General features: G+C 27.5%; 2 protein-coding genes across 2 annotated transcripts in view; both read left to right on the top strand.

The window, feature by feature from the left end:
- The first annotated feature begins 12372 nt into the window (after positions 1-12372).
- On the top strand, positions 12373-13365 carry LOC136078721 (histone-lysine N-methyltransferase SETMAR-like). The gene has a single exon (XM_065794511.1). It carries the CDS (start codon positions 12373-12375, stop codon positions 13363-13365), a length of 993 nt encoding a protein of 330 aa, XP_065650583.1.
- A 615-nt stretch (positions 13366-13980) lies between these two features.
- LOC100211039 (uncharacterized) overlaps positions 13981-20999 on the top strand; it is a 37196-nt gene continuing 30177 nt past the window's right edge. Inside the window, exon 1 of the mRNA XM_065793420.1 lies at positions 13981-14221. Within this exon, the coding sequence (XP_065649492.1) occupies positions 14146-14221 (76 nt within the window). The 5' untranslated portion in view covers positions 13981-14145. The remainder of the gene's footprint in view (positions 14222-20999) is intronic.

Below are 20999 nucleotides of genomic sequence, written 5' to 3'. Positions count from 1 at the left end.
AAACAACTTTTATCTCTTGCTTTAATAATACTATTTTAATTAAACTAAACTGAAAAAGTTTGAAATAGTCTAAGTATAGACTATGAGTAGATTTAATATCCATAATATACCTTAATAATGTAATAGAGAAGTGCAACAGCACTATTAGACATGCATACTACGTTTTGATGGTAATCTTGGTTTTTATCAACGCTTTCTGTGATTACAAAACATTTTTTAACAGCCGGTTTAACGTTGATAAATCAACGTTAAAAAAACTGTCATTCTGAACGTTGTTTCAACGTAAATTCAACGTTATTGTAACGTTTTTTTGCGTCGAGTCAACGTTAATATAACGTTTGAACCTAACGTTGAATTAACGTTGATAAATCAACGTTGAAAAAAACTTTCATTCTAAACGTTAAATTAACGTAAATTCAACGTTAGGTTTCACCGTAAGTTCAACGTTATTTCAACGTTGTTTGCCGGCTGGGGTTATATTATAAGTTAAATAATATATATAATAATAATATATAAATATATACAATACTTAAGTTTAGACATATGTAAATCTAAGTTAAAATTACATTTTATAATAAGATTATTTATCCAAATTTAAATATTATGTATACGAGTGATATTTTCTTATTATCGACGTATAAAACCCAAAAAAACGTATAACAACAAATACCAAGTTGTTTATGAGGCTTATTTCTGATCTAAAATGATTTACAAGTTTTAAATTTTTTATAACAAAAACAGTTTTTGCGTCACAAATTTACCCGAATTATTTTAAAAATCTACGGGGCAAGTTGGCCACATGGCCAACATACCCCGGTTGCATCGGGCCAATCTGCCCCATTGTCATGTTTAGAGTATGAACAACTTTCTTCTTAAACCATCAACTATTTTTGTGGAACATTATATATTAAAATAATCCTTACACTTTAAGCTTTAAATATGACACTTGAATAATGCTGAACTGTCAAACGTCAGTGAGTATAAACATGTTTAACAAGTTTTTCAAAATTTACTTTGATGTATCAAAAGTTGTTAAAACGGCCCTACGCACTCAAATAAGGTCCAATAAATATAATTTTTTTTTTAAGGATTGAATTACTACCAATCTTCACTAAGATTTCCAGCTTTTTAAAGCGTCTAGTCTTTGAATAAACTCGAATGAGCCAACCTATTCCGTGGGCCAATGTGCCCCGGTCTCCCACATATACATATATATATATATATATATATATATATATATATATATATATATATATATATATATATATATATATATATATATATATATATATATATATGATAATTGATAAGTGTTTTTCTATGAACATACTTTCTTTAAGTTTTAACTCGAACAAATTCAAGTTAAAACTCAAAGAAAGTATGTTCATAGAATGGTTATATGTACCTGGTATTTTTGTTTGCTACTATTTTTTATACATATTGCGTATCTTTTTAACCTACTCTTTCGTTATTTCCTATTTCTTTAGTATGATATGATAAACATTTTAATTAATTTTATTGTACTTTTGTAATTATATTATTATTAGTTTGTACAAAAATAATTATATTTTGTATTGCTTTTTTTAACACTTTTATAGGTATTTTAACAAATTTTAAATATTTAGTTTTAACTGAAGATGACTAGTGTTAGTCGAAACATGTATTGTATTTTATGAATTAAATGGTTTTACAAATTGAAAAATTTGCTTCGTTTTTGAATTTATATATATATATATATATATATATATATATATATATATATATATATATATATATATATATATATATATATATATATATATATATATATATATATATATATATATATATGTATGTATATATATATATATATATATATATATAAATATATATATTTATATATGTATATATATATATATACATATATATATCTATATATATGTAAATATACATAATATATATATATATATATATATATATATATATATATATATATATATATATATATATATATATATATATATATATATATATATATATATCTATGTATATATATATATATATATTATATATACATATGTATATATTTATATATATATTTATATATGTACATATACATACATACATACATACATATACATATATATATATATATATATATATATATATACATATATATATCTATATATATGTAAATATACATATATATATATATATATATATATATATATATATATATATATATATATATATATATATATATATATATCTATGTATATATATATATATATATTATATATACATATGTATATATTTATATATATATTTATATATGTACATATACATACATACACATGCATATATACATATACAGATGTTAACTGCATCCAGCTACTGATTTGTAGCAGGCCTTTTAAACTTTAGTGTTAACCAGAATAATTCTGTTGACCAGCCTTGCACACTTTTCCTATCTATTAGCCGGACGCAGATGTACCCTGTATTATATTGTTTCCTGCCTAGGATGATGAATGTTTCATCTTTTTGACTCTACTCATAGACTTTTGCTTGTGTCAAATTGAAAGTGGCTATCTAATTCTTCTTGTTATCTTCTAACGAGGGTAAAGCTCTAAAACTCAGTTTACTGGTTCTGAGGCCGGCTGTGATTACAGCTTTCCGAATTCTGTGGTAGCTTTCATCTGTAAAATATCAGAGTATCAACATTGCTATTTTGCGCATAATTGGTGTTCTTGTGAGTGCTTTTGGTATCCATTTTTGTGGTTATATAATGAACCATTAGTTAGAACTTTGAGTTAAATAGTAGGACTGAGAAAACTGCTCAGCATATTGCTTGGAATGCCATGCTTTGAATTATAATATTTATTTGGCGTATACTTACACATCGATTCACTTATTTTTCTAACACCACTAACTTTGCTGGTACTAAAGCAAATAACTTCTGTATTTTTTAGTAATAACTCTCCAATTAAAAAAATTAGAGTTAAAAAATAACGATCACAAATTTGTTTGAAATTTTATCTATGCACATATATGGCAAACTTGAATATTTGGTTTGTGGGCGATTTTTTCATTAAGAGAATTGAAAAGTTTTTATTATTACTTTTGAACAAATAGTTATCGATTAATGACCCAGGTACATGGGGTCACCAAAAAGTCACAACCTTATTATATATATAAATATATATATATATATATATATATATATATATATATATATATATATATATATATATATATATATATATATACATATATATATATATAAATATAAATATATATATATATATATATATATATATATATATATATATATATATATATATATATATATATATATATATATATATATATATATATATTAGGGTGTCCCTAAAAACAACTTTTTTGAAAAAAATCTGCTTCCACCCCTTAAATGTTTTCTATCTAATACGAAAACACTAGGTTTAAATTTTTTTTGAAAAAAACATATTTATAGAGGTCCCCAAGACCCTTTAATATTTAACGGGTCCCTAATATTTTCAAAAAAAAAGTTTCTCAAAAATAGGTCAACCTGGTACTCAAATGAAGCGCAATTATATAAAAATTTCAAAAATATTGTTCATTTTGAAAAATAAATTTGAAATTTAAACTTATTTATCACAATTATCATGAAAAATTCACTTCTTTCATTTTTTGCTAAAAAACAAGATTTTTACGTAGTAAAACCTAAAATAACTTTATTATTTCAAAATGAATGTTATTTTTGAAATTTTTATATAATTTCGCTTCATTTGAGTACCAGGTTGACCTATTTTCGAGAAACTTTTTTTTTTTAAATATTAGGGACCCGTTAAATATTAAAGGGTTTTGGGGCCACAAGAAACTCACAACCTTATTATATATATATATATATATATATATATATATATATATATATATAATATATATATATATATATATATATATATATATATATATATACATATACATGTATATAAATATATATATATATATATATATATATATATATATATATATATATAATATATATATATATATATATATACATATACATGTATTTATATATATATATAAACATATACATGTAAATAAATATATATATATATATATATATATATATATATTATATATATATATATATATATACATATACATGTATATATATATATATATATATATATATATATATATATATATATATATATAATATATATATATATATATATGTATATATATATATATATATATATATATATTAGGGTAGGTTGATTTTGGTATATAAGTACCGCTAAACAACATAAAGTTCGATATTTACTTACATACTTAAGTAACAAAAATAGCAAACTTAAGTGTTGCAACTGAATATTTTTTTGCGGAACTTTGATAGAGTTAGTGGATTTGCATATTTCATAAACTACTTTTCGCTGTTTTATAAAATTTATTTTTCTTCGTTTTTTAAAGCACTCAAGTATTGTATTTTGTTTGTAAACAGTATTTAACTTCCTAGTTTCGCAGTCTTTAGAAAAATCTCTTTACTGCTTTTAACTTAACATTTAAAACGCCAAAAAATCAAATTTATAAGCGGCTAATAAATAATTCTTAAATATACCTTTTAATTCGCCCGAGTCTATACAACAAGATTTACATGCTTAACTGGTTTATGTTTTATAAACGTTACTTTTGTAGAATGATATAATATAGTTGAAATAGAAAAAAGTGAACAATAAGCACCTTTTACTAATCGTATAAATATTATTAACAAGTAAGTTATTATTTTGTGGAAAATTTCAATAGTTTAGTACTTTAATAAAATGATATTAGTTTATTGCAAATAATTTATGTGTCTCGTAATAATAATATGAACAAAGTATTTAGTTTTAGAATATAAAAAGTGCTAAAATCTTTTTAGTTATCTGTAAATTCACGGTTGCCTTTAATAAACGATTAGATCATTGGAACAAAAGTTAAAAATCTATTTGCAACAATAAAAAACATAAACCGGAATATTGTTAATGTTACTGGAAGTTGACATTAATAACATTCTAATGGATAAGTGTAAGCTAGAGTCCTAAGTCAAAAGTAAAAATAATTTCAAAAAATGCAGATTCAGAAGAGAAGACACAATTATAAAAGTTAGGTGGAAAAACAACCGGCACCAAAATTTTAGTGGACTAATTGGGAATAGATGCTCCAATTAGTGGACTTATTGGGAATAGATGCTCCATAGACAACCTTAAGTAGAGTTTGAAGCAATTCAAACTTCTGTCACTGAAGGATATATTTCAGATAAGATACTTTAAGTTAACGGGTGATGCGGAAGTTATCGGACAAAATAAAAGCGTCAATAACTTATTTATAAATAAAAAAACAAACTACTGTTATACTTTTTTTAAATAAACCATTTATCTTTTTATAAAAATATATTATTTTTGATATGAAAAAACACCACCATCTGCAATTGATCTCAATTTTGCTCTGACGCCTTTCATATGCGACTGTAAAAAGTTTAAATTAATTTCTTGTAGTTTTAGTTTAATGCGACCAATCAAAACTTGCTCAGTTGAAGCTTGCCAATCTCCCTCGTAAACCTTCTGTGCCAAATGTGCTTTGGAACACATTTGGGGGATTGGATTTTTTATCAACGTAGTAGACATATTGGTCCATCCAATTTAGAGAATCTTTAGAATAATGAGAACTTGCTAAATCTGGCCAAAATAAATAGTTAAAGTCTCCATGATACTTGTGAATAAATGGAAGAAGTCGTTTTTCTAAACATTCGTTAATATAGATTGATGAATTGATCGCTACAGCTTTGGAAGTGCGAAATATTGGCTCGGACATACCACGGTCAGATGGCTATCCACATTAATAATTTTTTTGGAAATTTCTCTTTTCCTATAAAACTAACACTTTCTGGGCATGTCTTTTTGTTATTTGTGTAGTATCTAGAATTTCCAGGCATGTTGTCCCCTGCAAAACAAAAGTATTTTTCGTCATCGATGACTAGAAGCGATTTTGTGTTATAGAGTTGGTTAACTAGTTTCCTGCTTTTTTTCTTTGCCTTTATTTGTTGTTCTATAGTGTATTTTAGAGTCTTTTCACGTTTTCTATATTTAATATTCATTTTTTTAACTGTCGACTAATTGTCGATTGATTTACACCGATATAAAAGGGGTCAGTCAGAGAAAAATAGGTATTTAATACCTATTTTTCTCTGACTGACCCCTTTTCGATTGTTGACAAGTCTCGTTAATTCGGCTTTCTTTTCTCTAGTCCAGGATATCGGACGACCAGGGTGCTTTCTATCAGAAAACGATTGAACAGTTTCAAGTCTTTTTAGGTTATCATATATTGTACTTCGAGCAAATCCTTCCTTTTCAAAATGATTTACGATTTTTTTTTTTTAATATTAGGTTTATTTACAAAAAACATTTTTAGTCGCTTTTGAAAAGATTCTCGTTCAGCTGCATTTAACCTCATTTTAAATAATTGTGTTTCAAGTAATAAAGTTTATATTTTATAGAACGTTTATGCCTACGCATAAAACCACAAAAACTAATTATTATGCTCAAATAATGAAATTAGGATTTGTCCGATAACTTCCGCATCACCCTTTAATAGTGCAAAAATAAACATAAAACGTCAGAATGTTTAAAAGAATAATTCGTGTAAGATGATACATCACCTTTTACAAAACAATCTCATTAACAAAAATCAACATGGTTTTGTTTCTTCAAAATTTTGTATAACCAATTTACTTAAAACAATTGATGAAATAACGAACCATCTCAACAATAGTATAAGATGTTATCTATTTCGTCTTAGAAAAAATCTTTGATAAGGTATCACTCATAAAATTAATGCAAAAAGTTCAAAATTATGGTTTTTCAATAAAATTAACCAAACGGTTAACAGTTTGTTATCTAATAAAAGACAAAGAGTGGATTTGGGTCAGATACATTAGAATGGAAAGAAGTTTTAAGCTGCGTTTTTCAGGGTTCGGTTTTGGAGCCAACTTTGTATATTTATAATATATAACGTAAGTCATTAATATATTATATTAATAACTTACAAGATGCATTGAAATTTAATTAATAGAATAATTGAGTTAAAATCGTTGCTCAATTTTATGCACAACAATAACAATTACATTCCTTTAGTTGTATTTAATTCCTTAAATTTATTTGATTTGGCATCTTTTCTTCAGCTTGCATTAAAATACTAAATTCATAAGGGTTTGCAAGAATATCTTCTTTTATACTGTTCATCGTGTTTAACCATATTTCATAAGGTTTTTTTTCCTACATAATGATACCTTTTCTTAAATAATAAAAAAACAAGGGAATCTTTTTATTGTTTATACGTAATCTATTATCAGTCTCTTTTTTAATTTCCTTTTCTTGGACCACATACATTTTATAAAATTTGTTATAATAGCTATACGTTTTTTATAGTTGCTTTAATAAAACAATAAATGATATATGATATATAATAAAAACAAATGTCTATGATAAATTATAGAGATATATAGATAAACATTTTTGAGTATACACATCGAACCTCGTCTTTATTTATGAACTCGTAATTTGAGGCCGCCTTTTAATTTCATGTTTAACTTGTATACTCAATTCTTATTTCAGTAACAGATCCAGCATTATTTGGTGTTTGAGACTTCCGGACATGGAGCAAAAAAAGTATGGAGCAAGCTCCAAACATTTGTATGGTTATACTTATGTCAAATAACGATGCTAGGCAAAAAATTGCGATAATTTTTTTGTATTATTCTCAACTAGACTGTTATCTCTCAGCGTTCAAAAATTATGACCACATAAAGATTTAACCCCTCTCAATTTGAGGGGGGTACAACTTATATGTGGTCAAAATGGCGGTTGAAGTTTAAGGGCTTCTTTGATCACAGCTTCCAATCATCGCAATTTTTTGTAAAACAGTATTATTTGACATAAGTATAAACATAAAAATGTTTGGAGTTTGCTCCATGTCTGAAAGTCAGCACCAAAAAATGCCGGATATGTCAGGAAATACGACGTATTACCTTCGCAATCTATTCAATAACATCGTAAATGTTGGAAGCGTTTTTTTAACGCTGAAAAGAAAAAGTAAATTAATTGTTTTAGGAAATTGTTTTACATTTAAGAAGACGTAATAAATAATAAATCAAAAAATGTATTTTTTATAAAACAAAAAAAATACTGCACTCGTTGTTCCACAATCCCAACACCGAATACAGGTGGAATGAGAATCGCATTTTTAACGTTACTTTTAATTTTGAACCAAATTGATTTCACCCGGTTTAACATTAGACTATAGGGTTCTAAACGTAACAACTGAGTCGGCGAATTCAATCACCCGTTCCAAACAAGCGTGACATACAGCATTGTCTGTTAATCTTCTTAAACAAATCTTCTTAACGATTGCCGGATGAAATCCACTGGTGAAACAGGAATCTGTATTAAATAATCCTCTGCGAATTTCTATCATCACGACATTTGTTGTTGATACAGCTGCAATCAAATGTATGTTTGCACCTTTTGAAGCAGGTGTTTTCATTATTGCTCTTCCCCGTTTGGGACGTCCTTGCATTTTTCTATTAAAAAAGTTAAAAAAATTTTCATCCAACCAAACTAACTGATGACCATTTGTGACACGTTCGTTGATGTTCCAAAATATTCAGCTCTTTATTATTTGCTTTTATTAATGTCTATTGTACAAGCTTCTTACGCACTTTTTTATAATGAAAAAAAAAATCTTCGAGGTAAGTGGTGATTGTTGTTGCGTTCACGCTAATATTAAACTGTCTTTTTTTTTTGAGTTTTTGTTTTGATGACCACCAATGTCAATGGACAGTCACTTTCAATCCATGTTAGCGTTTCTTTAACTTGATCTTTAATCAATTTATTAGATTTAAAAACACCTCTTTCGATAAAATTTGATTTTCTGTCTCGAACCCATTTGTATGCTATCTTATATTTGACACCTAAAGTTTGAGCCTAATCGTCATTTCGCTTAGCACATTGAACAACTCTTCTTCTGTCATTCGGTGAAGATAAAAGGTAGTATTTTCTTTCAATTTAATTGGTTGTATGTATTTCATGCCAACAAATTGGAAAAGTTGATTCTGGTATTTCCCAGGGCCGGATAGAAGGTGAGGCGAGTCGGGCCCCGAACTGAAAAGGGCCCAGCGGAGACCTTTAGAATGCTATTAAAAGAATAAAAAAAACAAATAAACTGTTTTTCATTCAAATTTGGAGCCTGTTTAATTTAGAATATTTTAATATTAAAAATATTTGAATTTTTTTTTTTCGAATTCTGAAACTATTAGTTGACTTCTCGCAAGAATTAAGAGTATTTAATGACGCGATGTAATATTTTCTACTTAAACGAGTTCAACAAACGAGTAAGTTTTCAAACTGGATTTGAGCACGTCTTAGTTAAGGCAAAAACATTTGCAGAAAATTTAGAAATATATTCCGAATTTCAAAATAATCAACTCCGGAAATGAAAAAAACATATTAATTACAAAGGCAACGAGCCTATTATAGACCCTTTAAATACATTCAAAATATATTTTTTTCTTATTAATTTTAGATAAAGCTAAACAATCGCTAGAAAATTGTTTTGAACTATTAAAAAATCATAATTTTTTAATTTTTCAAAACATTTTTTTAAAACGATCTTGGGTTTTTAGAAAGATTTCAAAATACCGAAAAAAAAGAACTAAAAAGTATGCAGCAGATTTAGAAATCCGACAGATTCTAAGATTATACCAACAGATACATATGATGATACTGTAAAGCCGGAAGCAGACTTAGGCAGTAATATGTTACTTGAAGATATGGAGGCACTAGAATCTCTTCTTTTATCTAAACTCTCCCAAAAACCATTTAAAATGTTACAATTTTTATCTGAGACATGATGACAGAGCAACGGCATCTTCAAAACCATTTATTGCCCTTTGCGTATATTTAAACATATGCGTATATAAAACAAATTGCTTCTCGAAAAAGATTATTTTTTAGATTAAACTTATAAAAAGTTATTTAAGATCAACAATAGTGTAGGATAGACAGTTTAACAACCATATTGACTGAAAGTCAACAAGCAAGACAGTTGGATTTGCAAACTACTTTACAAGATTTTTCTGAGAAAAAACTTAGAAACGTGTAAATTATTGCTATTGTCTATGTTTTCTATTTCTATGTTTACTTAATGTATATTTTCTTATATATATAACCTTATGTATATTTAATAACAATCAGTTAAATTAATTCTTTAACTTATATACTATTTTCGTGATAAAAATAATAAAACATGTTTTTTTATTTAATAGAGTATTTTGAAATTGAGTATATATATTTAGTAATAAACGCAATTTTACCCTCGTACATTAGTATACCTCACTCCCTTTTTTTTTAGGCTTTCATTTGAGAGCCCTGCAAACTCAACTCGCGTCGGGCGCCGCTCGTGCTTGATCCGGCACTGGTATTTCCAGAAGCGGATGTAAGCAGATTTGATGAAATAAACACGGTCATAGATTCAATTTAAAAACATACTTTCGGTTCATAATATATTGACAAATAACACAATGAGCTTTCAATCGTATTATTATTGCTTGTGCATACAAATGCTTATTAACTTATTCAAATTCGTGTTCCTGAACACCTTTTATAATGAACTTACATTTAACCTTACATTGTGAATTCGCAATTACAAATTATTCTCATTTACATGAGCGATTTTTTAATTACAACTTATGTCATCTTAATTACACATTGTAAGTTCTTATTTATATGTTATATTTCTCAATTATATTTTACAATTTCTTAATTAGATGTTGTGTTTCTTAATTATATATTGCGATCTCTTAATTACAACTTTTGTGTTCTCACTTACACCTTGAAAAAGTGTAGACGAGTATTCAAAACTAACAAAATTATTTAGTTTTATGGATATTTTATTTCCTTAATATTTTCTGTAGAATAATAACTATCTTCTATTAAAGTGTTTCAGAAGAACCACATTTCTTAAAATCCAAATGCACAAAAATCTGCATGTAAAAGGATGGAAAAAAATAAATGTCCAATTAAAATATAAAAAGTACCAGTTGAATGTTTAAGGAAATTTGTAATTTGGGGTAAAAAGTTTTTTAAATTAACTATTTTATCATAAAAATGTTTTAGCTGATGGTAAGCTAGTTTCCATTACTAAAAGTTATTTTTATAAAATTTAAAAACACTTTTTCTAGTTTTAGAAAAATCTGGTAGCAGCTTGTTTTGATTACAGAAGGATTTTTTTGAAACTATATGGAAATGACTAATGTATAAAAAAGGTTCAAATTTGTGTCTCGATATTGAATCTCGCGGTTACTAATTGAAATAGTTCTAAAACCGAATCTTATTGTGTGAGAAGATAGTTTTTAACTTTTTTGGCATGTAATATAAAAAATTACTGACTCTTACTTTTTAATATAATTATTTATTACAAATTTAAAGTTAAATGTCAATTACTTTTGCTGTATATATACTTATTTGCCGTATAGTACGATATACAAAATATACATTCACGCACAATTTAATAAAATTGTACCTAGTTTTTTTTTAAAATCATGCGGTCAAATTCTTTCCAGAATTTGACCTTGCGATCAACCGGAATTGTTGGTTTTATCACAAAATATTATTTGCAGTGACGGCTAACAAAAATCATAAAAGAAATCAACACGTTATAAATAAAATAAAGCAGAAATAGCGATAAAAGTTTTTATTTTAATTTAAATTATCAAAAATTTTAGAAAACTAGCATATATTTCTAGTTTTCAAGAAAAAAAGGTATTAAATAAAAAACACATAATTTTTCTAATGTAATTCTATAGTTTAGAAAACAAAGACTTTCTCACAATAATTTACTTTGGTGACAAATCAAGTAACAATCGTTTGTTTTTTTATTTATTTTAAGTATTCTTTTAAAAAAATTGTTGCTGTAGTTAAATACTTAAATGCCACCAAGGTTTCCGAATGAATAAAAACATTTTATAACGATATTAATATATATGTCGTCTGCTTTTGGATTTATTTTAGTTTTTTGAAATCTTTTTATTTGTTACAACATAAAAATTTAAAGCTTGGTTAAATTTTTTTTTTCGCTTTAGCTCATCAGCAAATATGGAGCTAAAACGGTATTTTAACAAAACTTTTGATTCCGTTTTGAAGTTCTTTAATTTAAAACACAATCCTTTTTTTTGTTGTTGTTAAAAATGTCAAAAAAGTTGAAGATAAAGTTGAAAATGTGGAGAAAATTAAAGAAAAGTGTAGAATGTAATCAAAGTTTTTCCCAAAAAATGAAAAAATACATTGTACTTGAATGAATGAGTTCAAACTTGGAAGAAATGCAACACAAACGGCCAAAAACATCTGCACAGCATTTGGAGAAGGTACAGTAAGTGAACGCACAGCACAGAAGTGGTTTCAGCGATTCTCTTCGGGAGATGAGTCCATCGAAGACCTGCCGCGTTCTGGACGCCCATTGTTGGTTGATGAGGATGAACTGAAGGACGCTGTCGAGTCTGACTCCAGCCAAACTTGCCAAGAACTTGCAGTGAGGTTTGCTGTGAGTGTTGAAACCATCCGCCTGCATCTGCATGCGATTGGGAAAGCGTGGAAGCTGAGTCGGTGGGTTCCGCACAAATTGTCGATCGACAACAAGAAGCAACGGCTTACGATCTGCACATCACTCTTATCACGCCACAATGTTGAGCCTTTTCTTGATCGTTTATTGACATGCGACGAAAAATGGATTGTGTACAACAATACCAAGTGTTGCTACCATTGGTTGTCCCCCGATGACCCCATCCCAAAGACACCCAAGCCCAATCTCCACGAGCGGAAGGTTTTGCTCTGCATTTGGTGGACTACAGCTGGTGTGGTGCATTACGAGCTGCTCCCAACAGGTCAAACCATTACTGGACTGGTCTACTCAGCACAGCTGCAACGAGTTCACGACCTGTTGCTTGTAAAGCAGCCTGCACTGGTGCACAGGAGAGGAGTTCTGCTTCTCCACGACAACGCGAGACCGCACACCGCTCGCGCGACTCAGGACAAGCTCCAAAGCCTTGGTTGGGAGAGTTTGCCTCATCCACCATACTCGCCAGACCTCTCCCCTACTGATTTCCATTTTTTCCTTTCCCTGGGAAATCATTTAAAAGGACAGCAGTTCCGAGACCAGGACGCGGTTGAAATGGAGTTGAAAGCTTTTATAGACTCAAAGGACCGAGAATTTTTTAGAAGTGGAATAAATAAGCTTGTTTTACGTTGGGAAAAGGTTTTAGATGCTAATGGTGACTATTTTGATGAATAAATGTACTTACTTTTGTCGTTTTGTGTGTTTTTATTATATACGGAAAAACCGCACGAACTTTTTTGGTTACCTGATACTTTCCTATTCCGCCAAAACAAAATGAAGCACGTCAGAAAATTATCTAGGACTTATAATAGAACATTTTAATAGACAAACAAATTCTTTCAAACAAATTAAAAATAAAGAAAAAAAAAAAAAAAAAAAATTATTTAAATTTAATTTATCATTAAAACTCTTTTAAAATGTGGGATTCAGTTTTTTCAACAAAAATGTTTGGTAAGCTCTTTTGTCAGACCTCTATTTCAACGTTGGGCGCTTTTTGCGTCCGCTAACTTGTATTTATAAGGGTTATGTCAATTGAGATATATAGGATAGGCACAGCAAAGCGTTTAAGCATCGAATGACTTAAATGAGGATATGCGTGGTGAGTGTACATACATCAACTGAGAGTTAAGGTTAAAACAGGCAGTCTTGCAAATAAAAAAATAGCTTTTTCATCTTTGCGGACCTTGCGGAAGGATAGCATTGGAATAAGAGTTTGACAAGAGAATTCTACCAGAATGTTTGGCTGTATTAAATCTAACCTATCAGATAAGTAACAATAAATGATTAAGTGCTTCTTGTTGCCGTTCGTCGTTTCGCTCTGAGCATGTGCAAAATTACGGCGATGTGCCATTAAAAGTTATGAGAAATCTAATAAATAAAAATTAAGAAAATGAGCTCTGTGCGAATCCGCTTGTGATAATATAGAGATTATTAGATTTATTCAATGAGCTCGAAATGACTGCTCTCTATCTTCACGAAGATGTAAAAGAACTTTTGTCAGGGAAAACTTTAGTAGTTCTTGGAGATTCAGGTAAAAAGGAATGAATTTAGCATACATTAAAAATAGAAATAATTTTTCATGAACTATTCTATTTAAAAAAAAAGTTTATTATCATAAATTATTATACCTTTATAATTAGAGTTCACTATTTAACCAAAAATTTAATATGTCTATATTTTGTTTAATACATGGTAAATAGTAAAATAAAAAGTTTAGGTTTGCGATTCTAAAAAAGTTGAAAAATATGAAAAAATTTAAAAAATTCATTTTTTAATTTGACAAATAAATTTAGTTTTATAACAAAGAAAAATGTTTTGCTCAAAAAATTGTTGCAGATTATGAAAATTTTGTGCTAAACAAAATTTTTATGAAATTAGGTCAAAGAATCTATTTAAGTTGCTCTAATATGTTAAAGATACTGAAGTTTAAAGAAGCTATAAGAAAAACAAGAGCATTTGTCATCTTTTTAAATTATTTACTAACTTTGTTTGTATTAATTTCATAAAATGATGAACTATGTATTAATTATAATATGTGGTAGCATTTTTCAAAATAAAAGTACTCTTCTCTTTGATCCTTAAAGATTGTACAAAGTTTGTTTTGAAGCACATGCCACTCTTAAGGGGTTTGTTACAAAAATAACAATGTGTTGTTGTAGCTGGCTGCCACTCATAATGCACTTGTGATTTTATATTATCAATCAAACTATATTGCTAGTTGAAATTTTTTTATTTGTTTTGTCATAATCCTTTTTTATTGAAGAAGGCCAAGCATGCATGACTTTATCAAGACTTTAACATGTCAAGAGCAATAATCCTTGCATTGCAGCCTCTATTTAATGCACAATAGAACAGGAAAATCAGGCAGTAAAATAAGATTCAATTAAGCACTTATTAAATAGTTTAGAAAATATTGAAGAGAGTTCTGGAAAATACTTTTGCAAGACTATGATAAATATGTTGTCTGGGGAACAGGAATGATCTAATAAAAAGCAGTAGAAGAATTAAAGAGAGAAAGCAAAAAAAGCCTCTGTAATTTTGATGTTTAAAAATGGATTAATCTGTTTCTCTGGAATGACAAGAAGAGTGTGGTCATAAGATTTAAAATGCAAATTAAAGGAAAAGTACCTTGCTAATAGTTCTCTTTATCCTTGGGAGAAGTAAAAATATCAGATCCATGTGTTTAGGCTGGAATGTTAGATTTGCCTTTGGTAATGATACTGTTAATTATTTTCTAAAAGATCATTGCGCAGTACGAACTACCTAAAATAGAACAAAAATAAGTTTAGCACAAGCTAGGGTCAAATTCAAACACAAATCAAAGAGTGAAATTAAGTAATTATGATTTTCTGGAGAAAAATTAAGTTAGAAATCTGAGTAAGAGATTAAGAAACAATCTTCACTACAAGTAAGTGAATTGATATAGAAGTATATATCAATCCCGAGCCAAGCATGTGACTATTGGAGTCTTAGCGAATCAAGAAGTTTTAACACTCAGCACTCAGATCAGAAGATAAAATAGTCGAACTCAAATTAGTCTTACAAAAAGCAAGTAAATATAGTGATTTTTCAAAAGGTGCATTTTAATAGATGAAAAGATGATTTGAAGACCACAAATATATGTAAAAGATAAGGTTATTCCATGTAATAAGACCCAGGCCATGTCACCATACACCTCCGATTTTGCTGATTTTTATACAGTCAAGAGACTACTTAGTAAAGTTAAAGTTCCTGTAACTTTCTTCTAAATCTGATATTGGTACTGTTGATAATTAGGAAAAATGAAGTCAACAGTAATTTCCCAACCTTAATCTGTTAGAGGTCAGCATCAGGTCGGCAAAAAAGATTTGTTATAAAGGTTTTATCATAAAACATAGAAACAAGGTCAGCAATTTTTTGCTGACCTCAGAATTAGGTTGGCATTGCCAAATGCCTACCCTAATTCTGAGGGCTGAGATCCAGATGCGATTTTAAGGGGAGTGTTCTACCCCCAATAGAAATTATTATTAGCTTCCACGCAGAGATTTAAAGTAATCGAAATTCAATATCGCTCTATGTTGAATAAAAATCTCAGCACGAAAGAACAAATGATCATACTTATATTTATAAGTTAAATTTAGCATGACTTACTTTATGACCCCTGATAAAACCTTAGACCAAAACATTCTATACTTTTAAGAATGGCCTAAAAAATGCTAAACTAGAAAAGAAAAAAAAATTGGAAAAAAGAGACAAATTGCAAAAATGTTTTATTTGAGAAAAAAAAAAATACACAATACCCTTTTTTTAAAAATTTCAATTCATCTCCCCAAGGCCACTACAGTTGAGGAGGCTACTTTAATTGTGGTTACAACCCCTCTCAACTCTATAACTCCAAAATACAAACCTTAACAAACAAGGCAGTTATGCGGAGAAATAAGTTGAGTGCGGTAATACCAGGGACATGGTAGGGATTAAATTCGAAACTTTTTGCTGAGTCATCAGATGAGCACTCTACCACTGCACCATTACCACATTAAAACGATTAATTCAAGCTCTCTCTCTCTCTCTCTCTCTCTCTCTCTCTCTCTCTCTCTCTCTCTCTCTATATATATATATATATATATATATATATATATATATATATATATATATATATATATGTATGTATGTATACATCAACCCTCAGAAATAAGGTCGGCACTTGGCAATGCCAACCTAACTGCTGACCTTAAAGTGTTTAAGGTTGGCAAAAAATTGCCGACCTGGTTTCTATGTTTTATGGTAAGATCTTTGTGCTTAATATTTTTTGCCGACCTCTAAAAGATTGAGGTCAGCAAGTTATTGCGAGGGTTTATATATATATATATATATATATATATATATATATATATATATATATATATATATATATATATATATAAAATAACTTTATCCCTAAAAAATTGTTTTTAACTTCAATTGTGTTTAAAGTATTTTTTTAAAACCCTTCACTTACTTCCATGCCTCCTAGTTTTATAAACATTAGATTGTAGTTTTCCTTGTGTATCACTATAAAACCATAAATGTTAAAAAAAAGAAGAAAAAGTTAAAATCACTATTATTCTCCATTACACTTTTACTTTAACTAGTTTATTAAGACTAGTGTATTCTAAATAACATGTTACATAACTTTATTAATCTCAATGCTAATGGTTTAGGTTATCAATATTACAAGAAACAAATATATTTTAAATACAAAATTTTTTTTATAAAGTGATCTCCAAATCCTGAAACAGCTGTTCATATCATACATTTTCGAAAATAAGTTTGAGTATATTAAACTTACCAAAACAAGTTGTTTATTTGAGGTATTAACAAAAAGTCTCATCATTTTGTTTCAAACTATGTTCCTTTACGATTTTTTTGTTCATAAATTTTTTATATTTATAAAAAATTTTGAAACATTTAAAAAATTATACTTTCCTTTTTTTTTGATTGAATAGTTTATTCAGGAAAATTATATTGTTCAAAAAGAATAACCATTAGCACACACACATTAGTTAATACCATTTCAAGTCAAATAACTAATTTTTAAAGATATGAATCTGCCTTTATTAAACTCCAGCATGCCTTATTATTCAAAATTGGGACAACCTTGTATTGCTTCCTTGCTAAACATATTGTATGTGAGGTTCTTAGTTTCTTTACAACATAACAGACTTTAGCCAAAAGTTGGCCAATGTATGTTTTTTTGTAAAGCATCACAAATAGCTGGCTGCAAAATGTGAATAACACAGCGCATCAGCCTAATGTCAGTAGACAAATGTTGAGAACAAACTCCTCTTGTTCTTCATCCTGCTAAGCTTTATCTAGAAATTTCTCTTCGCCTGAATATTTGTTTAAAAGTGTGATTGCTCTAATCATATATTCTGCATTTTTAATCACATAGTCTATATTTGCATATAATATTTTAGACCTTATTTTAGATAAAAAATGCAATAGCCTAATGTGAGTTTGATGTTGTAAAATTCTCTTTATTTTTTTATTTTTTAAAGCTATTAACTTTTTTAAATTACTGCAATAATATTAACTAGCTGGCTGGACCTTGGTAAATCAATTCCGAACCAATCTTTTCTATACTTATTCCTTGCTTTAATATTTTTTAGTAAGCAGCAGAGAAATAACTATATACATATAGAAAATCTATACTTATTTACTTTTAAAAGGTATGAAAAAAATTTTTTAAATTGACTTTAAAAAGCTTTAAACGTTTCAGTAGCTGCTGCGCGAGTTGCTATTTATCAACAGATTGGATATTAGTACCTGTCTAAATATTTAGATTACCCACCTGAAATTGGTTAAATAATTTCCATCGGTTTAAAAAATTTTTAAAAACATGAGATGACTTAAATATGTCAAATAACGGACTTACCATGACCCTTATACTGGTCATGATGAGTCTATTCCACTCAGACCATTTTAATAATTTTGCTTTATTTCAATAAATTTAAAAAAGAACAAAATATAATTTTCTTTTATAACTTCTATGAAAAACATAAGAAAAAAAAAAGGAGAGGAACCTCGTTATTTTTTTCTTTAATAAATTTCTATTAATTTTTTTCAGACCATCTGCAGCTTTTTAGGATCCTTGCCCCGTTAATTTTAAAGAAAGTTAAAAATCGCATTTAAAATCTTTTTCTATAAGAATGAAAGTTGTCTTTTTAATGTGCGTTAAATGTACAGGTTTAACTAATTACTTAAGCACATTTATAACATAAGTATCTCTATCGTGACATGCGCAAAAAATTTCCAAAGGTGTTTTCATGTATTTAAAATTTTTAAAAAGCTTTTTAAAAATTTCTCTCCCTTTTGTTTGTTATAGTATGTAGTATCTTTATATATGTTAGGCATATAATATCCATAGGCCTTATAAAATGTTTTTTATTCTAGAAAATTAGGAAAGATTTAAAAAAAAAATTAAGTGTGTAAAGTGAAAGAATTTGAACTCACACAAAGCACTTTAACCACTTTGACATGCTTTATCATCTTTTAAAACTGTTTAATAAACCAAAGACTTACTAAACTTTATAAAACAGCATATAAATCCTATAAATCAAAATTAAGGAGATATTGCTGAAGTGAAATTATCAAGTAAAAGTAAATCTGTAAAATTTGATATAATTTACATAACTTGAAGTTTACATGTAAGATATTTGCTTAGACTTTTTTTCAAGTAGATAAAATACAAATCATTACAAGTTGTAGTTTTTATAAAAATGCCTAATGGCTTTGTAAAATAAAAGATATTTTTATTTGCACATTTGCATAGACTTTCGTCCAAATTGATAAAATACAAATCATTGCAGATTGTGATATAAAAAAAATGCCTAATAGCTTTGTAAAATAAAAGATATTTTTATTTGCACATTTAATAATAAATTAATAAAACATAACAGTTTTCAATAGTTTTCATATGTGTGACTATATTGAACAAACATGTCATCTGATTAATCTAAAAAAACTAATCGATTTAAAAAAAGGAAAAAATACACCGCATGTATAAACTGGAAGTCAATTTACATAATAACAAAACAAAATATTGATATTTTTTTAAATTAATTACTTCTATGTTACTGATTATAGAATAATTTAAAAGTTAAAAAATGATAAAAAGTAGCTTAACCAAAATCGCTTACTGTTTATGTAAAATCGCTTGAGGCGGACGTAAATCACTCTATGCATAAAGCTTTAAAACAAGGTCTGTATCTTTTTAGATCTTTTCAGATACCAAATCTATTTAGACTAATTTCCACTATTTTTTGATAGCAGCAAAGTTGTCCTTCTGTATCTATCAGTGCCAAAGTTGACTTTTTCCTGCATGATAACATTGAATATTTATTCCCAAATAGTTTTTTTTTGGTGTTCTGTGGCTGCATTCATTTTCATAATAATAAATTTCTGTAACAATATTTCCTTTATTTCAGCTTTCTCTTTTTTTTAGTAAATTCAATCAAATTGCGTACAGAATCGTGTCCGGTTCTGAATCCAAGAGTTTTACTTAATTGGCTTCTAGCCAACAGAAATCAATCATCCATAAATGTTTTCAACGAAACTGTTGTTCACTACCATTTTAATAATTCCCATTTTTAAAGTTTTAGCATTAACTTGATTTATTGTGATAGGAAAAGAATCTATAGTAGACTGTTGAGTTTTTTTAGTAATGAATGTGATGAAAATGAAGATTTTCTTTTGGTCATAAGCCTCATTTCGGATTCAAAAATTTTATAATCTGATAGGTGTGATCTTTCCAAATGCCGTTTCATATTGTAAACTTTTGGTTTTTTTATTTGCATCATTTATCTTTTCTGTAATCTTTTATGTTGCCAGTTTTGTATTTTTATCAATTGAAAAAAACTTATCTAAAAAACTCTCAGGGTTGTTTGAGTTTAAAGCCATTTTTATTAAAAACTATGGAAAGCAAAATAAATAACAATTAATCATTATATAGCACTATAATTAACTTGCATTGAAAAACAAAAAGAAAATCGCAAAACTATTGGTTTTTAAATAACTTATGGAATCATCTTCACTATCAAAAAAACCCTTTTATTTAGAGTGAAACTGATGCATTACTTTGGTGTACATTTTTAAAAATTAAATTTAAAAACTGATTGTTTATAGTATATTTTCGATTAACTAATTAAAATCAACGCATAACTTTATAGCGACTCACACAAACATTAATACTGCTAATAAACATTCAATTAAAAAAGCTTTAATATTTTAAAATAAAAGTAAAAACAAAAAAATATTAAAAAAAAAACTTTTAAAGTTAAAATAAATAATAA

This window comes from Hydra vulgaris, chromosome 03, assembly GCF_038396675.1.
Source record: "Hydra vulgaris chromosome 03, alternate assembly HydraT2T_AEP".
NCBI lineage: Eukaryota > Metazoa > Cnidaria > Hydrozoa > Anthoathecata > Hydridae > Hydra > Hydra vulgaris.
The sequence above is the reverse complement of the archived record's forward strand: the minus strand, read 5'-3'. Positions and strand labels throughout refer to the sequence as shown.